The sequence below is a fragment of the Accipiter gentilis genome, chromosome 3 (genome assembly GCF_929443795.1).
Source record: "Accipiter gentilis chromosome 3, bAccGen1.1, whole genome shotgun sequence".
Taxonomy (NCBI): domain Eukaryota; kingdom Metazoa; phylum Chordata; class Aves; order Accipitriformes; family Accipitridae; genus Astur; species Astur gentilis.
The window spans coordinates 42147020-42174608 of NC_064882.1; the positions used below are offsets into that span (position 1 = coordinate 42147020).

Below are 27589 nucleotides of genomic sequence, written 5' to 3' on the forward strand. Positions count from 1 at the left end.
CTGAATATATTCAAAGAAAAAACAAACAACTTCACAAATTATCTACATCTTCAAACCAGTTTCAGAATTGTTTAGTTCTAACAGAATTTTTACTTATCTCACCTGAAAGGCTAAAGCATAACAGATAATGCAAGTACTTAACAACCACCCTTAAATACAAGGGAGGACAAAGTTGAAGCTATGTTCCCTGCACAGGAACCACGGATAAAACAATCCAGTATCAGAACACGTCAGACACATACATAACTGATAGCTCCTATGCAGAGAGGAGAGTTACAAAGTGAAATTCTGATGTGGAACACAACAGCTTTATCACAGCTCCCAAATTCTTTGTTGACTTTTTAAACAAACACCATTAAGGAATATGTACAAGGGATGATGCAGATTCTTTACAAAGCATAAGATCTGGGACATAACAGACACACACACAGCTTTTTGTTTTTATCTCACCTGCAGCAAGGCTGAAGCACACACCAGAAGCTGCAGTTTGTCTCCACCACTGAAGGATACACCCCCTTGAATTTAAGGCCAGTGCTATAACCCAGTCTGAAATATTCTCATCCACATGATCTTTAAAATCCTGGAAGCCTACAATATGGTTAGTGTTGAGAAGGATTCTCTCTTCCAGGCACCAAAGAGATATAACTCCACTGACAAGTATTAAAAAAGCATAAATGAAAGGAGAAAGCTATCATCAGCCACCAACTCCTCTCTTCTTGAGGGCCTGGGATTGTATGAAGACTTTCTATTGGACCAGCAAGACATGTAAAATCCTTAATAAAGGAGGCAAAACAAATTCCAAACTGTGAGACAAATAAGTAAGTAGAAAGTGGTTTCATCAGTTTATTGCTTTTTGCAATCTGAACTTGCTGCCATTTCATGGATGGTCGAGTCTGTGCAGGCATATTCAATGCAGTATACACTACCACAGAGAACAATATTTTATCACAAGCCATAAAACCGGTGGGAAAACAATCTAATCCTACATCAACTTAATTTGAGAATTTGACAGTAAATACAGCATCTCCAAAAAGCTATTGGCATTTACATTAACTAACTGATTATTTTCAAGTTACTGAACCAAGTGCTCTGAAACACGTACTTCCAGTGTATTCAGGATGTCCTCCCAACACACACATTCTGAAATCTTCCAAAATTTCACTATTACCAAATGAAATTAAGGTACTTCACTTCCAGTTTAAATACCAGGAGAAAGTAATTAGTGCATTTTAATACATTAACTAAAAGGCTATCTGTACAAAACTCTTCACACTTGAAATATTTTTAAATTAAACAATATAATTATACTTACAAGAAAAACATAGACTAGAAATTTATTGCTAGTACAAAAATTAATGCATTTCACAGAGGAGAAATTAGATTAATATTATTGCTATAAACACAGTGTCAGAGACAAGAATCTGATTTTCAAATTTGCTCACTGTCCACAACTGGCTTTCAAGGACATGTAGGTACATGGGACATACAAAAGATGAGGTCCACAACTTTCTTCAGAGTTATACTTTATGTTTTGATGTCATTTTATTGCCTTTTAGTATAAAGGCAAGAGGCATTTTTCACATACTGTAAACTGAGTAACAACACTACTCAGTGCAAACACAGTTATATCTACTACTCTACTAGTAACAAAATGAAAGTGAACATCAAAACCTGCTTACAGAAGATCTGCACAGTCCAGTTTCTTTGCAATGCACTGATTTCCAGTCACAAGAATATATATCTATAGCTTTTTTCTTTTTTTTTTTTTTTTAAGTATGCTGTTTTCAGCAGTTATCTAGCTTGCTACTAGATCATACTACCTTCTCAAAGTGATTTTCTTAATTTATACACACTCACCCAATTGCTGACTTAAAAGCTGATCCAGGAAAGCCAACAACTCTACCTCTCCCTTCAATTAAATAGTCAACACTAGTGTTCATAAGGGTTATCATCATTGTGAACTATTAAGGTTATGATATCTGCAATTAATTACTTAAGGATCATAAAGTAAACCAATGGAAATTTTAACCTAGTCATAGATTCTATTATTGCTAAATGGAAAATTCATACAAACCAGTGTTTTATAGAACCAGCAATTTTCAAGTCACTCAAAAAAAAAAAGGCAGATTTTGTATTAATGCCACTTCTTTAATTGGGGTAGGTGAACTCTGCTGCAAATCAACTAGTTAGAAACATTTATCTGGGTCTTAAGGAATGGAAATGACAAATGATCTGGTTCAGGTGAAAGCCTCCTACTGGCTAAATCCTCTTATAGTGTGCCCTGGGCCCGAACATGCTTCATGATAAAGCAGGATTCTAACCCAATACATTAATGCATCAATGATTTTAATATCAATCATGAACGCCAAAGTATTTACTATTCAGTTATTGCCACAACAGTTCCTTTTCCTTCACCTCCACTCCCACATTCCTCCTCTACCCCCAAAAAACCACTAGCACAAACCCAAAAGAATACAAATACTCGAGGGGGAAACAAAACATCCAAGTTGCAAGAAATTAAAGACTTGAGAAGCATACACCTTTCTTTTCATGGCATGCATGAAAAGGAGTCCTACACCAAGAACTGGATTGACAAAGACAGTAGTTCAGTGGAAAATAACTCTTGTATGCTGTTAGACAACTCAGGCTAGCGTTGTGCGTACCATATACATCTGAAAACAAAAACTCTGCTTTTCTTCAGACAACTTAAAACATTAAATATTTTAAATGGAACTCTTTCAACTCCAACTTGTATTTACATAGTTATTCACAAAAACGTGCAAAGAAAATCTGACATCAAAATAAATTTAAAAGTCCAACAAACTGAACTTAACGTTAAAAAAGGCAGCAGAGATTCCACGTCCATTTTATACACACTTTAAACTACTACTTAGAACAGTGAAAAGGTTGTTCCAGCTGAACCTCTGGAAATTTAACAAATTCAAACCATGCCGCACTTCAATCACTAGCTGCCTTTGCCACAGAATTCACAATGTATCCCCCCAGTGAGGTCTCTGACAACTTTTTCTTTGATCAGTTTTTGCAGGAATTTTGTTTCACTTGTCACGTTGTGCATAGTTTGTCCATTCATGGCAGCCATGCAGAGGTTGTTGTAATAGTGCAAAGGTGTGCTGGGCTGATCAAGGTCATATCCAAATCCTGCTAAGCTCACTTCATCACATAAATGTGTGGCCAGAACAACTGCTGTGACCCCAATTGTAGGTACATTCTAAAAAAGGGGGGGGAAAAAAAGCATGCTGAATTCAAACATTCTCCTTTGCCAGTTTTTATAAACACTTTACAAAATTTAATGGTTTTGTCTATCCCCTCTCCTCGCTTAAAACTGAAATCAATTAAACAATCAATTAAAACTAAAATCAATTACAACTAAAACTAAAAATCAATTAAATGATCAATTAAAACTAAAAACTTCAGGAACAATACTAATACAGCTTAAGTATTTGCCTTAAACAAGACTTCTGGCTGTCAACACTAAATTTTTTTTTTTTTCTGTGAAGGCAAGATGCCCTATGACTGTGTAGTTAAACTACAAGTGAACCCTCGCTCCAAACACTCAAACAACTCCTGACATGCAATTAAACTTGACATTTCTTGATGTATGCTTACTTCGGTCTTGAGCAAGAGGCTCTCTAACAGCATTCTTCAGAATATGACTTTTCACTGAACAACCTGTGAAGAAGGCAAGTATACTACGATACCACTAAAAGATACATAGCTTGGTATGTTATTTCGATAAAGGTGAGAAGATCCTTCAAACATTTGTACAATAATGCTACCATTAAATGTTTTCACAGAAAAGATGAAAGACAGTGGTTATTCAGTATTTTTCATAGTTCAAGAGAACTAGTGACATCCAATTTCTCAAACAAATAATTAAAGTAACAAAAATGCAGTGTATAATTAAACTAGGCAATTCATCACTCCATACTATTGCTGGAGCAAAGGACATAGAGGGAGGATATACCCATCAGTTGTTATGGAGCACACTGGCATACGTCGCAATTCCAACAATTGGAAGGTTGCTTTACACTGGCCTGGTTTCCATACTTTCTGCATTCCCTGCAGCTGGAGACACATCTGTCTATAGCCGATAGCTGGTTTGACTTAACAGGGCTGCTCTTAACACACTTAACATACATCAAATGCATTTTTTGAATATTTAACACCAGCCACGATGATGTGCGAATGAACACGCTGTACCAGAATGAATTTATGTCTCACTGCATCTGAATGCTTTGTAAGACAGGCAATTTCATGTCAGCATGCACAGGCATAATACCTCATCTAAAAAGGTGAGCTGAAATCCTGCTTTGATTTTACACAAGAAAATACAAGCATCTTTTGAGAGCACATTAATTTCCCTATTACATGAGACCAGCTCTGAAACTGCACAGAGAAACTACATTGAACAAAAAGCCCAAAACTTTTTTCAGTTTCTTATTTTACTTTGTATTAGTCTTCCTTCTCCTAAAAGAAAACTTCTTACCTTATCCCAACCCCAGAATTTTGATCGAGGTTCAGGGAACTGTAAAATGTCCAAAGCTGTCTCTTTGATGATGACTGGATTCAGAATCCGAAACTGCTTTGATGTAAGAGGAATTTTCTCAGCAACCTCCTTCCAAAAGAAGAGTCGCACCCACAGAGGCTAAGAGAAAGAAAAAAATAGTTCAGCAAAGGGGTACTCTGAGACTGCAAAGTGTATGGCGGACACGGTACACAAGTTATATAATTCATCAGTGATTCTGAGAAATTCAGGAAACAGTTTATAGCTAAGGTGGTTCAGGAATACCAGTATACAGCTCAAGTGACTGACCCAAAAGAGGAAAAACCTCCAAAGTATTTGGAATTGCAGAGAGGACAGCAGAGGGAAAAGTTGTTTATTCTGAGTAGTTGACTGCACATTGTGTTTAATCAGTCAACATATCTACCAGCACCTCCAGTTCTTTGGACCTTCCCCAGCACAACTCAGCAGGCACCAATATTTAAAGAAGTGGGAAAGGGAACCACAGTTTTCCACAAACATTAACCAGGTATTCTGAGGCAAGCACTGGATTTAAAACAATTTTGCTCAGGCTTTGACACGAACAGCTGTTGTTTGACAGCATCCACCTAGCGATAAATGTAACGCTTCAGAAGAGAGTTTACGCAAGGCTCAGCAAGCTAGATTCTGATCTCATGCCACTTGCAGTCAATTAGATGCATGCTAATGGAAAAAGTTATACTAAATCAGGCTTATTTTACAAGTCTTTCCATATAATGGGTAACACTAAGCAAACGATAAAACTGCTAGAGCTGCAACATAGACCTACATTTTTTTAAACAGCCTTTAAGGTACAACCCTAGAGCAGCTTAAACTGATGAAATCTAGGCTGCTATGGTCCCATCTTCCCACCCATACTCTGAATCAGTTTACTGAAGTACCAATACCTGCCCAGAGAGCTGATCCAACTGAAAGCCTAGTATTTGAAAGGAGAAGTATGTTTTCAGTTCACAGAATCACAGAGTGGTTGAAGTTGGAAGGGACCAGTGGAGGTCAAGTGGTCCAACAACCCTGCTCAAACAGGGACATCTAGAGCCAGTTGGCCAGGACCACGTCCAGACAGGTTTTGAGAATCTCCAAGGATAGAGATTCCAAAGCCTCCCTAGGCAACCTCTGCCAGTGCTCGGTCACCCTCACAGTAAAAAAAGTGTTTCCTGATGTTCAGAGGGACCCTCCCATGTTTCCATTTGTGCCTGTTGCCTCTGGTCCTGTCACTGGGCACCACTGAAAACAGCCTCATTCCATCCTCTTTGCATCCTCCCCTCAGGTATTTTTGCACGTTAATAAGATTTCCCCCAAGCATTCTCTTCTCTAGGCTAAACTGTCCCATCTCTCTCAGCCTTTCCTCATAGGAGAGATACTCCAGTCCCTTAAGCATCTTTCATGGCCCTTCGGTGGACTCTCTCCAGTATGCCCGTTCCCAGATCAGTTCCCAAAACTAGCCCTCTGCACCAGCAAAAACACCAGAGCAAGCCATGAAGGTGGGAATGAGCAGATCTGCCCCTAAGCCATGCAAAACAAGAAAAGGTACTCTTTTCTTAAAGCACATACTTCAATCTTCTAACTCACTAACAGAGGATGCTGCAGATGCCAAAAAGCAATCACTCTTTCAATCGCCTCAAAACAAATTTTAATACAGAAAGCCATCCTTGTACTAGTCATTCTTCAACACCAAACTTTAAAACATGAAATAGCTAGATAGCTTGTAAGACAAGTAAGTTAGGGATTCAACTCAAGTTAGAAAGCTGCTGGTCATCAAAATTACCATACTGCTGCAGGGAAGGTCATAGACCAACATTGTCTCATCCCTGGTAAAAAAAAAAATCAGGGAGCAGAAGTTTTTAAATTTGTGCAGGTTCATGCATTCAGGAAAAACTACCCTCTACAAAACATACTCAGATTATTCAAAACAAGGCACACACTCTGGGCTAAAGTAGTCGTAGACAGTCATGGTCAATATTAAACATGCCTTCCATATGCTCTCATGTTATAAAAATCACAGAATTTAGAAGGGAACTTGGAGTACCTAAACTAGCATGTATCAAACTGTTAAGAAACTTTACAGGCTTTTTTCTAAATCTCTCTCAAAAATTTAGAGCACTCGTTTTCAATCTGTGGTCAGAAAAACTTAGCTACTGGTTTTCAACTTGCAAAAATTACCTGCCTGCAAATTGAAAGAGGTGAAAACCACCAATTTAAAGAGCGTTTGGAAACATGGAACCCTTCTATCAGTTCCTTAAGAATCTCTGCTCTTCAAATATTCAGTGAGAAATAAACGATGCCTTAATTCTGGAAGCACAGACAAATGTGAACTAACAACTGTGATGCTTCAATTACACATTAACTGCACATATTCCTATTGTAGCAGCACAGACTTTAGCTGTTAAAAAAAAAAATGACTGGTATACGGAAGTCTCACATCTCCTTCAAGCTCTGCAGACTTGAACAAGTCACTTAAACCTAATCTGAAATGAATTCCACTTTAGTGAACACTCAATATGTCACGTAGCATGGTGCAAACCACCAATATCTGCAGGGAAAAGTGTTACTGTCAGCACAGAGTTTCAACATGAATGCTGGTACCAACTGTAACTAGGAGGCAGAGCTAAAAAAAACCACAAAGTTACATAAAAGATCCTCAGTATAATAAAACAGAAAGTAATAGATCAGTCAGCTTCTTAACCATTGGAAAAAACAACCAAACAAAAACCACAGGTACATAACACTGCTACATTACATACCAAGGTTTCATTTTTTACCATTGCTTGAAGCCAATTGAAATCAACACTTTTAAACAAAACAGCCACAAACAAGCTAGCAGGAGGATACTCATGTTCAGAAAGTGGGGCTCCTTCTGGGTAAGTCATCCGTATAGTAGTTTTGTTACCAACGTGATCTGTGTATCCTTGAACTGGTGCATCATTTAATCTAGAAAAAAAAAAAAAAACCACAATGGAGAGAAACTGTATGTAATAAGCATGAGTTAATCTCATTAAAACATCAGACACTAAGCAAAGAACTTCTATTTGGCCCACAGATTTTTAACAGAGCAGAATACAGTGTTTTCTCAGTATCACCGTGTTCCTTACCTCATGCACTCATCTACCCCTTAGCTTTGAAAGGAAGCCAATTCTATTTCTGAATTAACTGGCACAAGTGCAAACCTTCAAAAAGAAAAGCTTGAACAGAAAAGTAACTTAAAACAGCATCACAGAATTTCATATTCATTGCCTTGTGCCAACTCAGAGAGGCTTGAAAGAGGAAGGGAAAGAAAGCACAGGAAGTCGCCAACTTGCCTTCATTTTTATATCTATACAAATACACACACACACACACACAAGTATTACACACAGAAAGACAGTCAAATTATCCCTTCAATACAATGTAATGCATCCTGTGTAATGCATCCTCCTCATTGCACCTCACCAAAAATTTCAGATGCTAGCACACTGCTGACAAGAACAGCCTCAGCCAGCTCTACCAGTTCTGCAGAACAGTGTAAGTCCTGCAAACTTTCCTGTATCAACAGAAAAGTCACCTTCATGCTGCCAGTCCTAATTTCAGAGAACAGTTACTGCAAGTTCTCTGTCCCTCCACATGCGGACAGGTTTGTTTACCTTTGTGTAAGAGCCATTGACTCACTGTATCAAGTCTTCTCTTTTTAAGAAGAGCAAGTCTTAGTTTACAAAGCAACTTGGGAAAATGTTTGTATTAAATTTATTTGTGACTTAACATGATTCAAAATACAAGGAAGGAGAGTTCAAATAGTAATGCTCAGAAGGCACGAATACAGAGCATGTATTCATTTAATTCAGACATTAGAAAACACAGGTAATCATAGAAAGCATGCACCTTTACAAGATCTTACATGCAAGATCTTGATAAGGAAAGACAAGCATGCTATACAGTGTGTAAGCAAACTGTATACTAAAACACCGATTAATACTTATTGTGTTTGAAATAGCTCTTATAAAAATCCTTCAAACAAGCATCCCAACTAACCAATGGGAAAAAGGCAGGGGTTAGTCCTAAAGCCTACCTCCGAAAGATTAAACACATGAACAGATAAAACCAGGACTGTCTACTTATCTATGATTTCACTGGTTTCTATCTCATTTTTGCCCATGTTTTGTTGTATCTGAAGTCCAAAAATAATTACACTGAATTCCTGTCTTGTGAACGTGACAATTTATTTTGCTCCCAAGATTTCAAATTCCATCAAGTCACAAGACAATTTCTCAAAAGCACTTTCAGAAATAGCCTTATAAATTGCATAAATGTTGGAGATACTTTCTCCTAAAAAACCGAAGTTGGCTCATAAAGTTGAAGTAGTTGAAATCCTTAAAATGAAAATTACATACCTTATAACAATATCAAACTGATTCAATAAGTGACCCAGCTCTGATCCATGAAGAATTCCACCACTGCCAACAACAACACAACGCTTACAGTGTTTTGACTTCAAATCTTCTGGTAAATCATGCTCAGGTAAGAGTTCAAGGACATTTTTAAGCTTATCAAAGAACTTGTGAAATCCAAAAGGAGGTTCATATTTAAATAAAGCTTCTTCTTCATTTACATTTTTTCTTACAAAGGGAGATATGTCCATGCGATATTTCTCCGCAAATAACTTTCCCATTTCTTTCTTTACGTAAGAAGGTCGGCACTGTTCCTGCAATGCAGTGCTGGCATACTGTTGTGCTCTCTGAAACAAAACATACGTGATTTCAGTCAGAAAAGCCAGCTTCAGGAACATACAAAGCCCTCTTAATACAACCCACCAGCTGAACACCAGCAGTTTTGCAAACACAGGGGTTTATAAAGAAGGCTTAAACATGGAAATTCAAGACTTTTTAAAGCATTCACTCAAATGCAGATACGTGCAAAGGAATGCCTGTCCACCCAATCACTTAAATCTGGATAGGAGGTTTTCTAAAGAATAAATTAGGTTAGTAAAAGTGGGAAGTGAAAATGAGGTATTTCAGAACACTTGTACTGTTATTTACAAAAATAGATTAAAAAATCTAGAGGTACCTCTACCCATCTAATTCAGCAGCAAGCAGAATTCTACTCCGCTGCTCAATTGCATGACCTGAGTTCTGCCTGCGGTAGGATTTTACCAGGGACACATCCACTGGGTAAAACTTCTGTGAAATGGCAGGCTGGGATTGCTTACTAATCAAAATGAAGCAACACTTCTTCCATAAGTATCGCTGAAGTGGTATTGCTAATGACAAAAACACAACTTTAAAAGGAATGCGGGGGGTGGGGGTGGGGGTGTCAGGTCTTCTTTCAAAGACTAGTCACCAAAATAAAAGACTACAGTTCCAAGTTGCATAAAAAGATTAAGCTGTCAGATAAAACCACACATTGATCTGGCTCATTTAAAAAAAAAAAAACACACCCAAAAAAACTATTCATGTACATTTTTTAGAAATCTGTAGCGGCAAGCCAGTATCTGATGTAAGGAAGAAAAGAAATAGCAAAGGTATTATTTCTACCAGTTAAAATAAAATCTTTTTGCATGTTCTCTTCCTCAATACAACTCTGCTGATCTTTCCTCCAGTGTAATTAAAAAAAACACATGAGCAAACACAGGGGCCAGAGACTCAAGGTTCAAACCTAGTGCTAACTCAGTTCTTCTGTACTGTTAAGGAAATAAAAGTGTGTTTGTGGGTGCACAAGGAGGGAAGTTGGTTTTGGTGTTGTTTTTTTTTTTTAAAAAAAGCACAAGATAGCTCTACAGAACTGCCTCTGCCACTGTTAGAAAGGCCTCTGCAAGTCTGGGCATAACCACCACACTTCTTCCTTGGAAAGGCACAACTGAGCAACTTCATGCTGTACTGTGCCAGCAAGAGTCAATGCATCTTTGGAAAAGCCTCATTTTTAAGGCTGATAGTTGTGCATCCTATCAGTAAAAATTAATGCCAATCACTTGACAACTGCCCCAAACAGTTTGTGATCAGCTACCACCTAACTAGACAAAGAGCAATCTTATTTCCTCATCCTGCATCTAACACAAACAAAACGAATCATGAGACAATGATAAACACAGTCCATACAGTCTTTAAGTTTGTTTGGCTTAAGGTGTTTGTTGTTCAGAAGAAAGAATATGTTACTGAGAAAAGAAGTAAGTCAAATGAGAAGAAAAGGGGAGGCAAAGAGGCTCAGAAGGGGAAAAATATGCACTGAAGGTGGGAGGTGGGGGAGGATGCACATGCAGTGATGCTAAGACGACACTCTCTTAAATCAGGGCTTCTGCTCTAAGTTGAGTCTTAGCCTGAAGACATTCAAAGACAGAAATATAACAACTCTTGAGCCAAGTTAAGTACTGTTATGAAGAGCAAGCACGTTAAGTAGCAAAGGCAGAGAACTGTCACCAAGAATTAAGAGAAAGCTTTATTGGCATGTTACACCAGCTTAAAAGCCACATGCAAAACTGTAGTTGAAGTACGTAGCTGCTACCTTAAATAAATGAACCAAGAGCTGCACCCTGCTGCACATTTGCCCTGCGATTCCAAAAACATCTGAACAACTACAAGGCAAAGCAAACTGCAGAACTGACCTAGGTAAAAATAAACTTTTGGCTTAACGTATTGGGCTTGGGGCTTTTTTTTTTTTTTTTAAAGTATGTTACTTTTCATTTGCATCAATTTTCTGATCATCAGTGTCATGTGCACTGACACAATAGTATGATGACATGTCCATTTCAAATGTTATTCTTAACAGTCAGTTACCTCATTTTACCCCTAAAAATCAAGTTTCTCTATGCACTTCTGTTGTCACTCCACAAGAACAAAAAAAATAGAAGTTCTGTGGCATGAAATGAAGCAAAATATATTTTCCCTCACAGGATAATTTCAGCATTCTAGGTCCTTCTTATAGATCTTTATAATTCTTTTATTGTCAATTAATAACTTTTTTTAATCTAAGTTTAAAAAAAAAAAAAGCCAAAAATACCAACCCTTACACGATCGAGGTCCACATACGGCATTTTTGTTCTGTCACATTCTTCGGGTCCAAAATGTAATTTGAGGATATAAAGGAAGCACCCTCCAACCACAAACAGTGCAAGAAATCTAAAAACAAACAGGAAGGGGTAGGGGTAAGAGGGAGGGTGGGGGTGGGGGGAGAAACAAACCAACTTTTTTCCAGCAATCCATCAACTGTTAAATGAGTATTTTTAAACAAATTTAAGACAGTTGAAGAACTTCAGGTGAATACTTGCTCTTGATTCAAAACAAGATAAACTATTGCTTTGTTCATTGCAAATCTTTCACAACTGTTCAGAGGTATCTGCAGGAAAGTATGAACATATATAGATGCTTTGATAAGGAAAATGTTGCATATTGACACTGATTTATGCAGTTTTGTGCCTGTATCATAGACTTCAATTGCATCTCTGATGGATCAAACAGCTCTTGTCACAAAGAAATGAAAAGTGACCTTTGTTTTCCTACTTTAAAGCGCAACTATTTTGAAATATGTCTTTTCATGCAAGTTAAAAAAAGGATGAACTTCAAATTGCAAGATTTTGGGCCAACAACCACCACTTACAAAACCTTCAATTCACTGGCAGGCCGAATGCAGAATTTAGATGCTCAGGTGTATGTTGAGAAGCCTAATTTAGCTATTTGCACCCCGAAAACATGCAGAAGAAAAAAAAACAATCAACTTTAAAATTGAATAATATAGACTATCCACATTTTTGATCTACTAAGTTCTCATTCCTAAGGAATCTCACTGTTTATCTCCAAATATTCACTTGGCTCATTTCATGTCTATACCAATCTGCAAAAATTGCACTGTTCTTTGGTTAGAGTTGTGGTTGTTGCTCAAGTATGTAGTTTGACCTTTATTACTGATTTTAATTTCCTACGGCTTCCTAAGGACTGGACATTTGTTTAAATGTAAAAAATATACAACCTACTAAGTATTCAGTGCTTCTTGAAACTCTTTCAGATGATGATAATACAGGTTTCCAAGATTATTTTTTTTTTTTAGAAAACCTTGTACCATACAGACTAATAGATGCAACCCTGGCACTCAATTTGCAGTATATGCTGCAAAAAAAGGTGATCACTGGAAAAGCAGCACTGTTCTCGCATCCACTTTAACTAAATTAAATTTTGCACTGATAGGGGGGTCTAAAACCTTCAGTAGCATGTTAGGCTACAACCCCTAGAAATCAGCTGACTGGCAGAAAACAAGGGATTCACAGCAGATTAATGAGGCTGGTTTTCCTCCACAGAGTTTTATCAAATATCTCTAGATTCAGCTGGGGCTGCACTATTCAGATGCTCAAAACACCAGTGGATATAACAGTTTGGCTTTGGGTTTTTTAAGCTTTAAGACCTAAAAATTCATGTGGCAGAGAAGCATCACAGTAGTGAACTTTTTTGGCTTAAAATGTGGTTCTGAATGTACACTAGCACACACTCATTAATTTTAATTTGATGTCAAAATATAAACAACGGAGTAAGATTTTGTGATGTGGTATTCCAGACGTCTTCATAAACAAATTAACTACGAGGGGACACCTCCCCAAAATACCCACTAAACATCCACTGCCCTTCAATTTCTTCAATTATCAGACTGCACAAAAGACTCGGCATTGTTACTTATCTGGATACAAAAAAGATCGGAAACACTTGTCAGCAAAGTACTGGGATCTCATATTGGCTTGGGAAAACAGGTACTACTACGAGAGAGCCTAGGCTCCTCAAAGTGTTTTAGGGGCCCCAAGGAAAGCTGTATGCCTAACCCTCCATTCAGTTCCTGTGGCAATCTCATCCCTTGATTTTTGCATCCTTTTTGTAACTGTCCAGGCTAGGGGGAGAGCAACTGACCTCTATGTTGCTGTGACAATGACACTTACTTGCGAGTACCTTTTAAAAACCAGCTCGGTCTTCTCATCTTCATGTGCAGCCACCTTACACCATTGCACAGGAGGTGAACAATCACTTTTCAGCTTCACAGAGTTATTGTCACTCAGCATTGCTGTAAGAAAGAATGAAAAAAATGATCATAACTTTTGCTGAATTGGAAAAAGTTCATAGGACATCCAATGACTATTAACTTACTCTGTTTCCCAGAGAAGACTGTGATTCTTAGTTATCTTGTCAGGAATACTGAATTGCTCCTGACCTCCTTGTGATAAAGAACGTACACATTTCAGATGCACCACTAGGACGTGATTATAAATATCATGTACGTGTTGCCAGGTATAGATCTTTGCATGATTCATAAGCCTGAAGTCTAATAACTGTGATTACATCAGTTACTGTGAAGCACCACCGTTTGATCCTGGTCAAACACCATTTTGTTTGAGGAATTATTAGACTCCAGACAGGAGAAAAAAAATATCTACACAGTATGCTCAGGGCATTTACGATCTTTGAATCAAAATGTCCAAGCACTACGCTACCCTGCGGACTTCAAGCACGCTCCCAGCATGCAGAACCTGTACAAACCATCCCATCCTCAAAACCAGAGTCCCTATTTCAGATCAATGCCCTGATTTCCCCAAGGTTAAGCAAATCTGTCTCATCATTGGTCTGAATCTACTGCTGACCTCTTCAGAAGCCCCAACAACATGGTCAGCAACTTCCAACAGCAAGCACCAAAGAGTGTGTGCAGGAAATTTTGCCTGGCACACAGAAGGACCGGCAGGCTGCCAGCATGTCGTGGTTTAACCCCAGCCAGCAACTAAGCACCACACAGCCGCTCACTCACTTCCCCCCCACCAGTGGGATGGGAAAGAGAATCAGAAAAGAAAAAAAAAAAAAAGGTAAAACTCATGGATAGAGATAAAGACAGTTTAATAGGACAGAAAGGAAGAAACAAATAGTGCTAATAATAAAATGACAATAATAGAAGAATTGGAATATACAAAACAAGTGATGCACAACATGATTGCTCACCACTTGCCAACTGATGCCCAGTTAGTTCTTGAGCAGCGATCCCCCCCCCAGGCCAACTCCCCCCAGTTTATAAACTGGGCATGACATCACATGGTATGGAATACCCCTTTGGCCAGTTTGGGTCAGCTGCCCTGGCTGTGTCCCCTCCCAACTTCTTGTGCCCCTCCAGCCTTCTTGCTGGCTGGGCACAAGAAGCTGAAAAATCCTTGACTTGGTATAAATGCTACTTAGCAACAACTGAAAAAATCAATGTGTTATCAACATTCTTCTCATACTGAATCCAAAACATAACACTGTACCAGCTACTAGAAAGAAAATTAACTCTACCCCAGCTGAAACCAGGACACAGCACAAGGGCAACTGCTGCCTGCAGCAACAGCTCCCCTCCAACAAATATTGTGAAAGCAGCAGGAGTGCACAGTGCTCCCTCACAGGTGGGCAAGTAACTGATTATTAGCTAACAAGAAGCAATCTTTCTGCTTACTGTTTGTAAGCTCCCATGAGTTTCTATCAGCATGCTTCAATTCTGATTTTGGAAAGAAAAGTGCAGGCTGGCACATCAACTTCTCACAGGCTCCTGCCATCAACCAAAGATGTGAGCAAACAGGGAAACACCATGCAATACCTACCCATACAAGCCTGCTAGTTTTCCCCTCAAAGGAGAAAGGATACAGGCAAACATTTTTTTCCTGCCTCGCAGACCTCCCAAAGAAGCACTCCCTCTGATCAGCCAACCATGGAAAGGTGCAGCCTGATCCTCCACAGTGGAGGATTTCAGCCCTACTCCTTGACTTTGATCTCAGTGCTTAACTCTCTCTGCTCTCCACCGCAAAGATGTTCACACTCTTCTGTTCTCCTGCCAAGAGCTCTGTCACAAGAACTCCTAAAAAAAACAGGGCTAAGGGAAGATTTTTATCTAGGGACAATCTTCCACACTCTCTTTTCTGCTCCACCTCCTTTTATTTTATATGGCCATATGACCCATTTGAATTACCCAGTATTGCCACTTCAAAACACTGTTTATTTGGACAAACAACTGACATTCTTAAACATCAGGATGAAGGAGCTGATGAGACAGAAGCACCCCCTCCAGATCTCAAATCCAGCCCACTGAAATTTCAGGGATATCTAATTCGGAAGATGACTCAAAGTCAGTCTCTCTTTGAAGACACATAATTTCTCATTAACAAATTTGATATACATGGTGGAAGGTCAAAAGCCACAAACTATTGTGAGACATGGTGGGACAAGGAGAAATAAAGATCAACATCAGCATCTTAAGTCCTTTGAAGAGCAGACAACAGTTAAGTGATGCCTTTGAGTCACCTGCAAGTGATCATAACCCACAAAACAGAGCAAGGCAAAAAAAAAAGCCTAAATGGTTTTTGCCAACAGAAAACTGCACCACTTACCTCAAACATATGTAACTTGGTTATTATGATACTAAGAACCTCAAATTACCTCAAATTACCCACCTAGCTGTATTTATTAATTGCACAGACTCTGAGCTGTCACACTTGTTTGTAGGCCTTTGTCGCAAAGCAGCAATACCTTAAACAACAACTTTTAGCAGCTCTGAAATCACTGTACAAACCAAGGTCAGTACCATTAGGCTTGTCTTGGAACAGGGTAAACCGAAACCCAAGGGCTAAGTGACACCTCTAGGTCCCTCAGAATCCTAGCAGTTAAGCTGAAAATCAAATCCAGCTCCAGTCTTCCACACAACCTGTCATGACACAAGACAGCAGGTCATAGGGAACCTATCAAGCCTTACAAGCTCATTTCCACAGAGCAACACCTCATCTTTACTGGCTGCATCTACACCACTGAATAAAAACAGCACCGAGGAGCAAAACTGTGTGTGGACACCACAACCCCAATCATCTGCAGTGCAAGTCCACTTTGCTCTCAGCTAAGATTTGCAGCGAATCAGTTAAGTCCGCGTGGGTAAAGGTCTAGTGTGCATCAGCAGAATTTGTTACAAGGACCATACCCTAGTACCAGTTATGGATCACCAAGTTGAACTGCTCTACCTGGAGATGCCCAGTACCAATCCAGCGGGACTTGCACCATTACCTTATATTCCAGGTATGACACACGTTCTTCCTGCCACACTATGCAGACAGGGCAACTAAGCACCCCCCCTCATCATTACCTGGGGACCCAGCACCTTCGTAGCAACACATCTTGGAGAAAACAGGTATCCATAGAGATCATGTTGTCAGCATGCACAGGCAGCAGCCCCAGTTCATGGAGCCTGCCAGCACGGTCACATGTGGCACACTAAACAAGCAGTGATTAGAAGATGCTGCAGAGCTGCAGAGGAGAGCGTGGACAAGGCCTGCAGATCATGTGGAAACTCCAGGATTGCTCCACATACTGCAGAGAGTACACACAGCCACATCACCTCGGAGGAGGCTGGCTCAGACCAGCACAAAAAAGGGGCACTCAGCACTGTTTGGCAAAAGGGAAGGGGATCGCTCACCAACATGGATGGCTTATGGCATGGACACGATCGCTGAACACTGCATGTGCCTAAGCTACAACATACAGCAAAACAATAATTACATCTGTCAGTTCCACAGATCTCTACATACATGGCTGGGGAGAAGTATAAAATGGAACTTTTCTTTTTTAAAAAGAAAAAAAAGCTGAATAAAAAGCAGGAAGCAAGCTTCAGCCATTTTCACTAGAGAACAATGCAGGTAACAATTCTCTCTCAGGTAAAAAACATAAAGAGGTAACTGGATCACAGTCTATAGGAACCTAGATCAGAATGGATTCTGCACAAAAGAATCAGTCAGTCCTGCTACCAGGAAATCATTGCAACAACGTACTAAGTGACACAGTGAGGTCTGGCCCTGGTACTGGTAACATTTATGAGGGAACACACTCCAGATTATGCACGTATTTTCCAGAAGTTTGAATCAAATCCATAACATTTTACAGCCTGAATTACAAGGGTAAGGTTAAAGCCTCACTGCCCTTGCTTTGTTCAAAGCAGGTCTTTATTTCTTTGCAAATTAGTCTTTCCTATTCTAGGACCCAGGTTCTCTTATAATTTTACAGAAAGACTTGCTGTGAAAGACTGCTCAAGGTATATAAATTTTTTTATTGCCTAATGGCACTGACATACTCCTGGAATCATCCTGCAGCACACAAAGACACAGCCAATCTCCTCTGCTGTATAAATCGTCAAAGAGCGCTCTGCAAACAGCACACTTTTAATGATTTCCAAGGGTGAGAATTTCCTACCACAGAATTGTATGCAGAGGTCCTACAACAGATGCACCTTTCATGAAGCATTTCAAAGCAAAGAAAAGGGAAGGCTGCAAGAGATCTGAAAGATGGAGAAGAAACTGAAGAGTTGGAGAGTGATGAAGACAGAAAGGGATTAACGAGGAATGCAAGACTGCAATAAACAAGTGCTATGAGAAAGTCTTCCCTGCTTCTGAGCAAAACAAATTCCAGTCATCCCCAAACAGTTGCTTCACTCATCCTGAATGTGCAAAAAGGAACAAGGAAACACAGAGAATTTAATCAATCACCTCAGCACATCTTTCCAAGTCTAACTCTTAGTATGCTCAATGGTTTTGTTTAATTTGTCTATGTAACCGAAACACTGTCTGTTTTCATTTGCAACAGTTTACTTCAGGTTGACTTTTGTCAGTTTACTGCAGACAATTCATTTCTTAATCAAGTCAATATACATAGACAGATAGATAGATCAAGTCAAAAAACATCTGTCCAGCACAACATTTTTTTTTAAATTACCCAAAGTTTGATCCTGCACTCTTATCTAAGTCAATAAGCGCCTTCCACTGGCTGGAATGGCGTAAGAATGCTCAGAAGAGCAAGATCAGCAGTAACAAGCACCTGAGAGCGCACCTCTCCCCACAGTCTTCCTGAGCTTAAAAAAAACCCAAGCAAACAAAAAAACCAAACAAACCTGTGTCTTTACAGAGAGAACCATGGCAGTTCAGAAACCAAGCACCAAAGACAAGCTGTGCCTACAGCATCCAGATTTTGTTGTTTGCATACAAACACCACTGGTGAACACCACTACATCCTTTCAGAAAGGTGCAGTGCTACAGTTGTTTTGGGAGCCATAAATGCAAATGTCTCCATTTGCATACCCAAGATGTCTCAGTAGTAATGCTGTATCACAATAATCACATTTTGCATTGACATTTCCATAGCTACTCATTGTGGTGTAATGAGTGAGGACTCAAGGGACTTAAATTTGCTTTTCATCTACTGAACTTAAGTGATCTGTATAAAGCTGCTGCAAAAGCTAAATTGTCCATCAGTAGGAATACACTCCAAAGCTTTTTGTGGTGTTATTCATTTCACCATAATTTACTTTTGTCTCATTGTTAGTCTTAAGTAGACAAAATTTCCACACTTGGAATATTTCAGAAGCAATTAATTTACGTCTTCAGGATGTATTTTTACATGGGAATGCCAAAAACTAAAAAGCAGTACATGTCAAGTTGCACATGATCACTGCCAAACCCTGAAAAACAGCATACAACACCTGGATTTACCTAAGACAAAGACTCTCAGCCCCCATTTTTTGGGTGCCAACAGTGTTATCAAGCACGGAGACAGGACCAGACCAGCCTGCAAATGAGTGTGGAATGAGGCATATACGTACATCTCCCCCCCACCCCCCGCCCCCCCCCATTTAGTCCCCAGAACTTTAACCCCACACAGGGGATGTTTCCACCTATCTCCTTTACCCTACCAATCCAAGCATGTTCCCACCTCCCCACACCGAGGGTCCAGTTTACAGCCTCCACAGTTGAGCTAAGCATTTTATGTGGGCAGGTACTGTACCAAATTGACTGTGCAGGCAGAGAGCAGAGCCACAGAGGAAGCACCGGCACGGACAGTTACTGTCAGTCGGTAACTCTTCATGCAGAAGCTTATTCCCCAGATCTACACAAGTACCTGTACTGTTATTCACTACTTGCTCTTATCCCAGCCCATGGGGAAGCTACCCCAGGCAAGCCACTCCTGAAGGCCCAGCAGGACAAGCCAGCTTCTGTTCTACAGTTGTACAGCATCTAGCACAACATGATCTTGGACAACACCCGAATCCCCTAGGAGATGAAAATACAAGTTGACTTTCCCTGTCACAGTACCACCAGAAGTAGTAGAAACAGTAGAGTCATTCGCAAGACAGTCCATCTTAAGGTCTCTCTGCACAATGCAGCCTTCAAAGTTCACATAACAAGATCAAGATGTTGGCAGTGTAAAGCTCACAGCAACTGAAACCTGAAAGTCACACCTATATAAAGGAATTACTAATCAAGGACAACAGGGCTTGAGCAGGCAGTGAAACAGAAGGTAAAACTAATGCAAAAACACCCAAAACCACCTGCTCATTTCATGTCCCCTCTTCTAAATCAGAGGCACATAAATTACTTAAGAAACATACTTCCAAACCCAGTAAATGATAAAATGAAGCTACTTGGTTTTGAGCAACATTTATGTTTCAAAAAAGAAAGACAAGGTTAAAAGGCAGAGAAGGCATTTTCACATGGAATAAACTTGAGCAAGATACTCTTCATTGAAATGCTGTGCACATTATCAGCAATTAATTCTGCATGAACTTCCTGTTCTGAGGCTCTTTACAAGGAGTCAGAAGAATACATTTAAGAAAACTTAAACTGATTACAGACTGTTTCCTGGGACACATTTGGGGAAAACAGATGAAAAAAAAACCCCCTTGACAATTACAACACCATTGTCTGTGATTACTTGCAAGATTTGTGCCCATGAAAAGATTATACATTTTATTCTAGCCTCATTTGACCAAATAGATATTAATTTTCATTAAGGTTTTCAAGATTGATATCATATTTGAATAGAATGTTTTTCATATTGTTACATAAATTAATAAGTTTGATAAAATTTATAGTTAGGATTAATTTTGTTTGCTTCTATAGTATTGAAACCCATATAGATTGAACGTAAGGGCTGAGATGTAAAAAAAAAAAAAGAAAATTATGGTTAATTAGGTGGTAGGTTTTGTGTTTGCTTTCTTGTGTTTTTTAAACAGATGTAAAAAATGTTTAAGAGCCATCTGTTAAGTAGAGCGTCTCAGCTGAAGAAACCTAAGAATATGAAAAATTTAACTTCTTTATCCTCTGTTCTTTTTAAGAAAGTCATTAAAGAACTGATTCAGAAATCAGTATAAAACCCTCTCAGTTCCCTCCCACATCTTCAAGATGTGTTCAACTCTCTTTAATGGGCAAAACTACCTTGATTGGGGGAATTTTTAAGTAATATAATTTATTGCCAATTCATACAACTTCCAATCAGTGATTCTAATAATGAGAAAAACAATTTAACCCATGAGTAAACACCTTTCCTTCCCTTTCCACAGGCTAAACTTAAGCCAAACACTTCTCCCCTCCTTGTCTTCATTTCCCTCATTTCTGCCACAGGTTACACAGAGCCCGTCCCAAGTCCTCTGGGGAGGGGACAGGCAGTGCAGGAGCTTGGGGTCCTATGCATAAAGGTTTCTGCCTGCAGCTCCTCTGTGATTATCACTGGGTTTCTTCTGCTCCTCTGCTTCTTACCAGCTTACCTGCTCTGGCATAGGTGGCCCACAAGTCCCCCAAGGGTGTCCCTCCTCCTCCAGGACTCTCCCTTCCAAGTCTCCTGATCAACCCATGATAACTTCAGATCCTTCCTATGCTTTCAAACTTCATCATCTCTTCACTGGAAACAATAAACCATAATAAAATAAATTTTGCAAATAACCTCTGTCCATTTAAAAAAAGATCATGCTAAACAATTTATATTTTTTTAAATCAACAATGAATCAAGTCCCGTCCCAATAATAATCAGGGAGGAAAAAATGGCAATACAAAGAATAAAAAAGCTGAAGCTAAGGACAGTTAGTTGTGCAACCCACTATACATGGAGGACTCCGCAGTTACAAGTGTTGTACAGTCAAACTGCTACCTTACAACTGCAATGGCTTAGAGGTATTTTTATCCATCCAAAACACATTTTCTTAAATACAAAACCAATTTTGAAACATATTTTCTCATAACTTAAAAGAATTTTATTAAAAAACCAATCAACCTAGAACAACATACCATCATCCTCTAGCAAGAGGCACTCCAGAAATTGCAACACAGTGAAAGACTGCCTCACTTTCCAATGACTTCTGCAGAAGTGACTCCAAATTTTTAAGCCAAATTTTAAACACAGGTTTAACAGACCAGGAAAGCTAATTGAGAAGCTGCCCAGATGTTGAAATTGGATTTAAAACCTATACAGGGTAAGTAAAAAGCCTTTTATCTGAATGGGCCCATTTGCCCATAGTGACAAAATACTCAGGAAAAAGTAGGGAAAGAAGAGGGACAGACAAGTTACCCCAAAAGGAACTGTTTCTGATTGGGAAATCTCTTTCTTAAACACAATAAACATTGAAATACCTTAAGACCCTTGTTCAATGGTACATGACAAAAATCCCTTAAAACCATAAGCATAAGGAAAAATTCCAGAGATATTAAAGATTTGAGGCAGACTTATCAGGCACATGCTGAGGCATGAGAGACTGCTGCATTATAATCTGTAACAACGTATTAACTGTTGGATATTTATCTTCAAATAAGCCTCTGATCATCATCCTAGCACTTCCTAGCAGAAATGGTCACAAGACAAAGAGCCAGCAGGCAGGAAGCTGTTGCAGATTATGGACGGACAGCTTCTTGCCGGAGGAAAAACTGGAACTAAAGTTAAAAATTAGAGACTTCTGTCAATTATTTCTTCAGTTGCAGCTATATATACCACAGTGTGTGTATATATATATACACACACACCCCCCACAGTAAAGTTGGTACAAGTATTTCAGTATTTGATAAACTTTATTTGAATATTATCTACTTAGCACCTATTACTATTGAATGAAAAAAGCATTTGGCAGACGTGCCTGTTCTGATGAATAGTAGAGTCCATTGTTTTCGTTAATTTAGTAAAGTCAATAGAAAGAATACATCCTTGACAGCAGAAAGTTTAGCCTATAACATGGTTATAAGCACCTACAACAGGACATTGATTACCTTAGCACATAATGTATCTTACAAAATTAACTTCTACTGGTAAGACTTTTCAATCAGACAATAAAAAGTAAAAACCAATGTCATCTGTACAGTCTGCAATTCATTTGGTCAAGATCTGTCTCCTCAGAAAATGAGAACATAATACTGAATCCTATACATGTGGATACAATTGGCAAAAAGTGAAACGAGGAGTAAATGAAAATTTCAGAGCAGCTGACACTCTCAAGAGCACCAACAGAATCACAGGTGAAAATTAGTTTGCCTGGAGGCATGAACACCAGCAAGAAGTGAGAGTACTTAAGAGGCATCATCATTTTTCTCTCCGTGCCTTATGATACTCTACTTGTGTTTTCTTCTAATTTTTTAACAGCTCATTCCTACATCCTCTTTGCAACATCAACCACCAACTAACTCATGAAATCATTTATAACCTTACATTATTGTGTCTATTTGCCCAGGCTTTTCCTTTAGGAAGGATACACATATCTAGGCTACAACTTGGTCTTAACCTTGGGTCGTCCAGACTGAACACGAGAAAATTTGTTCCAGCTCAAATCTGGTCCAATTATCAGCTTGGAGATATTCAGAGTGTAACACCATCACTTCCTTTCAGTAGCATTCACAGAAAGCTTTTTGGATATTAATAGTGCCTACTAAAATAATTTTATAGGCAAAGAAGTCTTAGTAAGGTTCTAAATGACAGCTGCATGTTCCAAACAGGGACCACCCTCTTGATTTCACTTCCGCCTCAGCACCCTCTTCTCTAGTCAAGCTTCCCAAGCTTTTCTAAGCTTTTCTGTGAAATCTTTTTCAGTTGCTATAAAGTGAGGAACAGCAAAAATCCATAATGCATAAACACAAGAAATATCAACAAGATGTGCTTCAACACTTAAGAGGGCAGCTGATGCTTTGCAACAGACAAAAAAAAGTATCAGGTTTTGGAATTTTCCCGACCCAAACAAGCCACAAAAAGTCACCATTCCAGCCAAGACGAAGAAACAGATGAGTTAATACCACAGTGTTCACAACAGCAATGCTTGAAGAAGATAAGTTTATTTCTTGCAGAGGAGGCTTTTGGGCAACCCTCACGGGGGTCTGGGGGATTTTGGTTGTTTGTTTTAGAGCAAATCCCAGTTTTCATTTTCATGTTACTTGTGTAAGAAACATTGGCCTGTCTGCTCAGGGTGTTCAGAACCTGAGGTCAGCCACTCCTCTCAGCATCTGCTGAAGCTAGCAAACACACAGGAAGGATGAACTGCAGCCTAGCAGCAGGCAGCTGCTACTCAGGAACCCCCCCCTATGCAAACCTCACATGCTTCATTCCACAGAACATCCTGCTCCTCAGGCCCACAGACCCTGCACGTGTGGAAGCACCGCTCTGCTCCAGTGCTTTGAGGAAGAGCCACACCAGCTAGGAGGGGAGGAAGAGAGCACAGTGTAGCAGTGTATCACCCACCAGCAGCTGGGCAAGTTCATCCAGCACAAGTGGAAGGTATTTCTGAGCCCCCCCACAAGGAAGCCAAAACAAACCAGGTCTTTCCCCTTACAAGTGAAGTTTGAGGAGTAAATCTTCCCTAAAAGAAACAGTCGGAAAAGACGGGGCATAGCATTAATCTTTACTGGGCTAAGGAAAAATGCCAGCAGACTTACACAGCCAAGATGTTTCATATTACATCTGAATTATGCAGCAGAATAGCACCGAACAACTGGTAATTATGGAACAATGTTAATAGTACAGCAGCATTTTTACCACAGTATCATCTAACACTCCAAAAGATCATGGTAAAAATCACACTTGAACCTACAGAAGCAAAAGGGGAGATGCAAAAAGCCTCCCATGAAGAAAGGGCTTAAAGGAAATTGCAATATAGCAAAGAACATTGCTGGAACCAATTTTAGTGCTTAACTTCTGAATTCAAGTCTTCGGGACCTAACAGGTTGCAGAGAGAGGTGGTGCGATGGCTGAAGGAAAAGCTGCTCCCAAGAAGAACACAGCTTTGCAAAACAGGTTGAGTTTGTCCTTAGACACACCAAACACATAAACACCAATGCCGAAAGCAAACAATTCAAACAAAATGTCTGCACACAGTAAAAAGTGGTCACAAATAAATATGGACTATAAGCAAAAGATTCCTGAGTAGCAAAGGAATAGCCTTCCCATGGGAGTAATGGAAAATAACAGCCTACACAAGCTTTAAGAAAGTCCTTAATAATTTATGAATGACTTTATGAGAGAGAGTTGCCTGCAACAGAGGAGACTCCTCCATGACCCTGAAATCCTATGTCCAAACTACGGTTGTGCAGTTTTGAAGCACTGGATGTGCCTGCTGCAGATGCTTTAATCCGTTGTGTTTGAGTAAGTTTCGTACAGACTTGCTTGTAATTTGCTAATTACTCCATGACAAATTTGAAGGATTGGCTGGGTCTTGTTCAGCAACCTAGCCTTTATCAAAACTCAAGACCTACTTAAGTTTTCCAGGCTCTCTTATCTAAACAAGATAACTCAGCCTTCCAACAACCCAACTCCACAGCAATCTTGGCACGTTCCACATTCATTACCTAAACGGACGTATGGAAAGCAAACAAAATTAAACATTTTAGCCCCTTTTCCTCAGTGAAAGGAAGTTTTCTGCTATCGCACTTTGTCTTCCTACATCCTGCCCCTAACTGCCTGTCAATCATTTGGCCAATTTAATTAAACTCTACGGAAGGGAGGATGCTAAATCCCAAGAATTTCCAGGAAACCAGAGGCAGGACAAGCCCGTTTCTCATCAGCCCGAGGGAAGCAGACAGTGCACTTGTGCGCACTACTCTCCAGCTGCATTTTGACCTTTCAGTGAAATTCCCTACGTTTGTTCCTTCTTGTCCAGCTAGCAGCAGGCTTGGGCTGCAGCTCAAGGTTTCCTGCTGCGTGATCTAGAAGGGAGATAGTAAGCTCGCTGCAGTAAAACAGATGGAATAACAGTCTGCTGAAAAACTACACACCACTTCCAAACTGCATCTGTACAGCCCCATCATAAGCTGTGTTTAAAAACACGTATCCACTTTAGACACATAGAGAGCATTTATCTCTAGACACATAGAGAGCATTTATCTCAAGTTTTCTTTAGAAAAGTAAGAACTATACACCTTTATTTACCCTTTTTCTCAGAATGAGGCAAAACCAGCCATCTACCACAGGAAAGCTGTTTACCCCCAGTAATTTTATGAACATTTCCCATTCGTTTCCATAACTAAAGAGAGCTGCAGAATAAACAACTCCATCAGCCTTATATTTTGACCTCATCTACTGAAACAGAAGGAAAAGGGGGTGGGGGGGGCGACCGAAAACAGAACAGCTCAGCACAAAAAACTCTTTCCTGAGCAGGGATAAGAAAATAAGGTTTTGGCAGCAAACAGCAGAGCTCACTTCTGTTTTGCATTCGCATCACTCCAGAGCAGGAAAAGACAAAGTCACCCACATTGCAACCCACAGACAAGTGGAAGCCTATACATTTTCATCAGAACAAATCGACACAGACCCAACGACATTCCTCTCCCTCCCAGGAGAGGCCCGAGACAGCCCTGACTTCCATTGCCCATCCGCTCGAGAACTCCCAACCACCACCTCACCACCCGGAGACCTCCCAGCCTGGCGTCTCCTCGTCTTCTCCGGGACAGACCTCGAAGCACAGGCGCTGCCGGCAGCACATCCTAAACACCTCAGCCCCACATCGCAGCGGGACGGACGCCGCGGCCTTGGCCCGGCTGACCCCGCAGGCCCTCCGGGCACCCCCGGCCCGCTGAGGGAGCGGCGGCCCCGTGGCACCTCCGTATCTCCGGGACGTATCTCCCCCTCAGAAAACACCCCCAAACGTTAGTGCCTTCACGTCCCAGCGGCGCCTCGGACCCTTTTCAGCACCGACACAGGCCCCCGGGGCGCTTCTGAGGGCAAAGCCCCCTCAGCACCACCACACAGACACACACACCCCCACCTCAGTACCCCGGGTCCCCGCAGGCCCCACTCCGCCGCACCGGCCCTCCCCTTAAAAAAAAAAAAAAAAAAAAAAAAAAAAACCAACAAAAAACCAAACCCACCCTTTTTCTCCTCCCTCTAAATCGCCGCCTCCACACCCGCGGGGCGACGGGTCTCCGCCACCACCTACCTGCACCGGGCTCGGTCCGGGCTCCTCGCCTCCGCATCGGGGCGCGGGAGGGCGGCGCGGCCCCGCCGCAGGTAACGGCTCCGCGGGAGGCGGCGGGGGGAGGGGGGGGAGGGGGCGCCGCGGCACGTGGCGGTAGACGCAGCCAATGGGGGCCGAGCGCGGCCCCGCAGCGGGGCGGGGGGGAGCGGGGCCTGCGCTGCGCGTGGCTGAGGGGAGGCAGCACCGGGCCGGGGGGCCGGCGGCAGAAATGACGCAACCTCCTCACTCGCCGGCTTTTTGGGGTGGGTTTTTTTTTTCCTGAAACGAACCTTTTTCCAGACGTTTCTTTCCTCAAGAAATTGTGGGGTTGGGGGTTTTTTACCACCACCACCACCACCACCACCACACACAGCCGAGGGGCCGTGAGGGGGGACCCGCGCCCCGTCCCCTCAGGCCGGCCACCCCTCTGCCACCTCAGTCCTCTCTGCCCCTGCAGCGCCTTCACCTTTTCCTTGTGGAAAAACGAGGTCGGTCCCCAAATCGCGGCTTTTTAGCTGCTTTTATTGTGTACTCCCAGGAGCTTGAGTGCGGGAGGGTTTCCAGGCCTCTCCGCAGCTGTGTGAGGAAATTTGTTTTCCTGACAAGACACCCAATGCTACCGCAGTAAGCGTAAAAAAATGTCTGTTTTAGTGGTGGACTCGTGTAAAAGGCTGCTTGACTTGCAAAAGAGGAGAGGTGACCTTGCAGACCTGCCTGACCGCGGGCATAGAAGTCACAAGCTGAACACCAAAAAAAAACCCAAAAAAAGCTGAAACACCACTGGGGCTGAGCTAGAAAGCCTGGGTGCTGGCTGCAGGAGGAAGCTGATGAACCACGGAAACAGATTAAATCGTTACA

General features: G+C 40.8%; 1 protein-coding gene across 6 annotated transcripts; it reads right to left on the reverse strand.

Moving 5' to 3' along the window:
- Positions 1 to 819: 819 nt before the first annotated feature.
- ST3GAL5 (ST3 beta-galactoside alpha-2,3-sialyltransferase 5) lies at positions 820 to 26816 on the reverse strand. Of its 6 annotated transcripts, none has more exons than XM_049794499.1 (7): positions 26714 to 26816; positions 13450 to 13561; positions 11532 to 11640; positions 8923 to 9266; positions 7303 to 7489; positions 4508 to 4666; positions 820 to 3229 (listed from the first exon to the last, which is right to left on the reverse strand). In XM_049794499.1, exons 1-7 carry the CDS (start codon positions 26748 to 26750, stop codon positions 2966 to 2968), a joined length of 1212 nt encoding a protein of 403 aa, XP_049650456.1. In that variant the 5' UTR covers positions 26751 to 26816; the 3' UTR covers positions 820 to 2965. The 6 variants fall into 6 exon arrangements, with proteins under 6 accessions (XP_049650456.1, XP_049650466.1, XP_049650447.1 ...); XM_049794509.1 differs by having other exon boundaries at positions 7321 to 7489; positions 11526 to 11640; XM_049794490.1 differs by having other exon boundaries at positions 11526 to 11640.
- Positions 26817 to 27589: the final 773 nt, after the last annotated feature.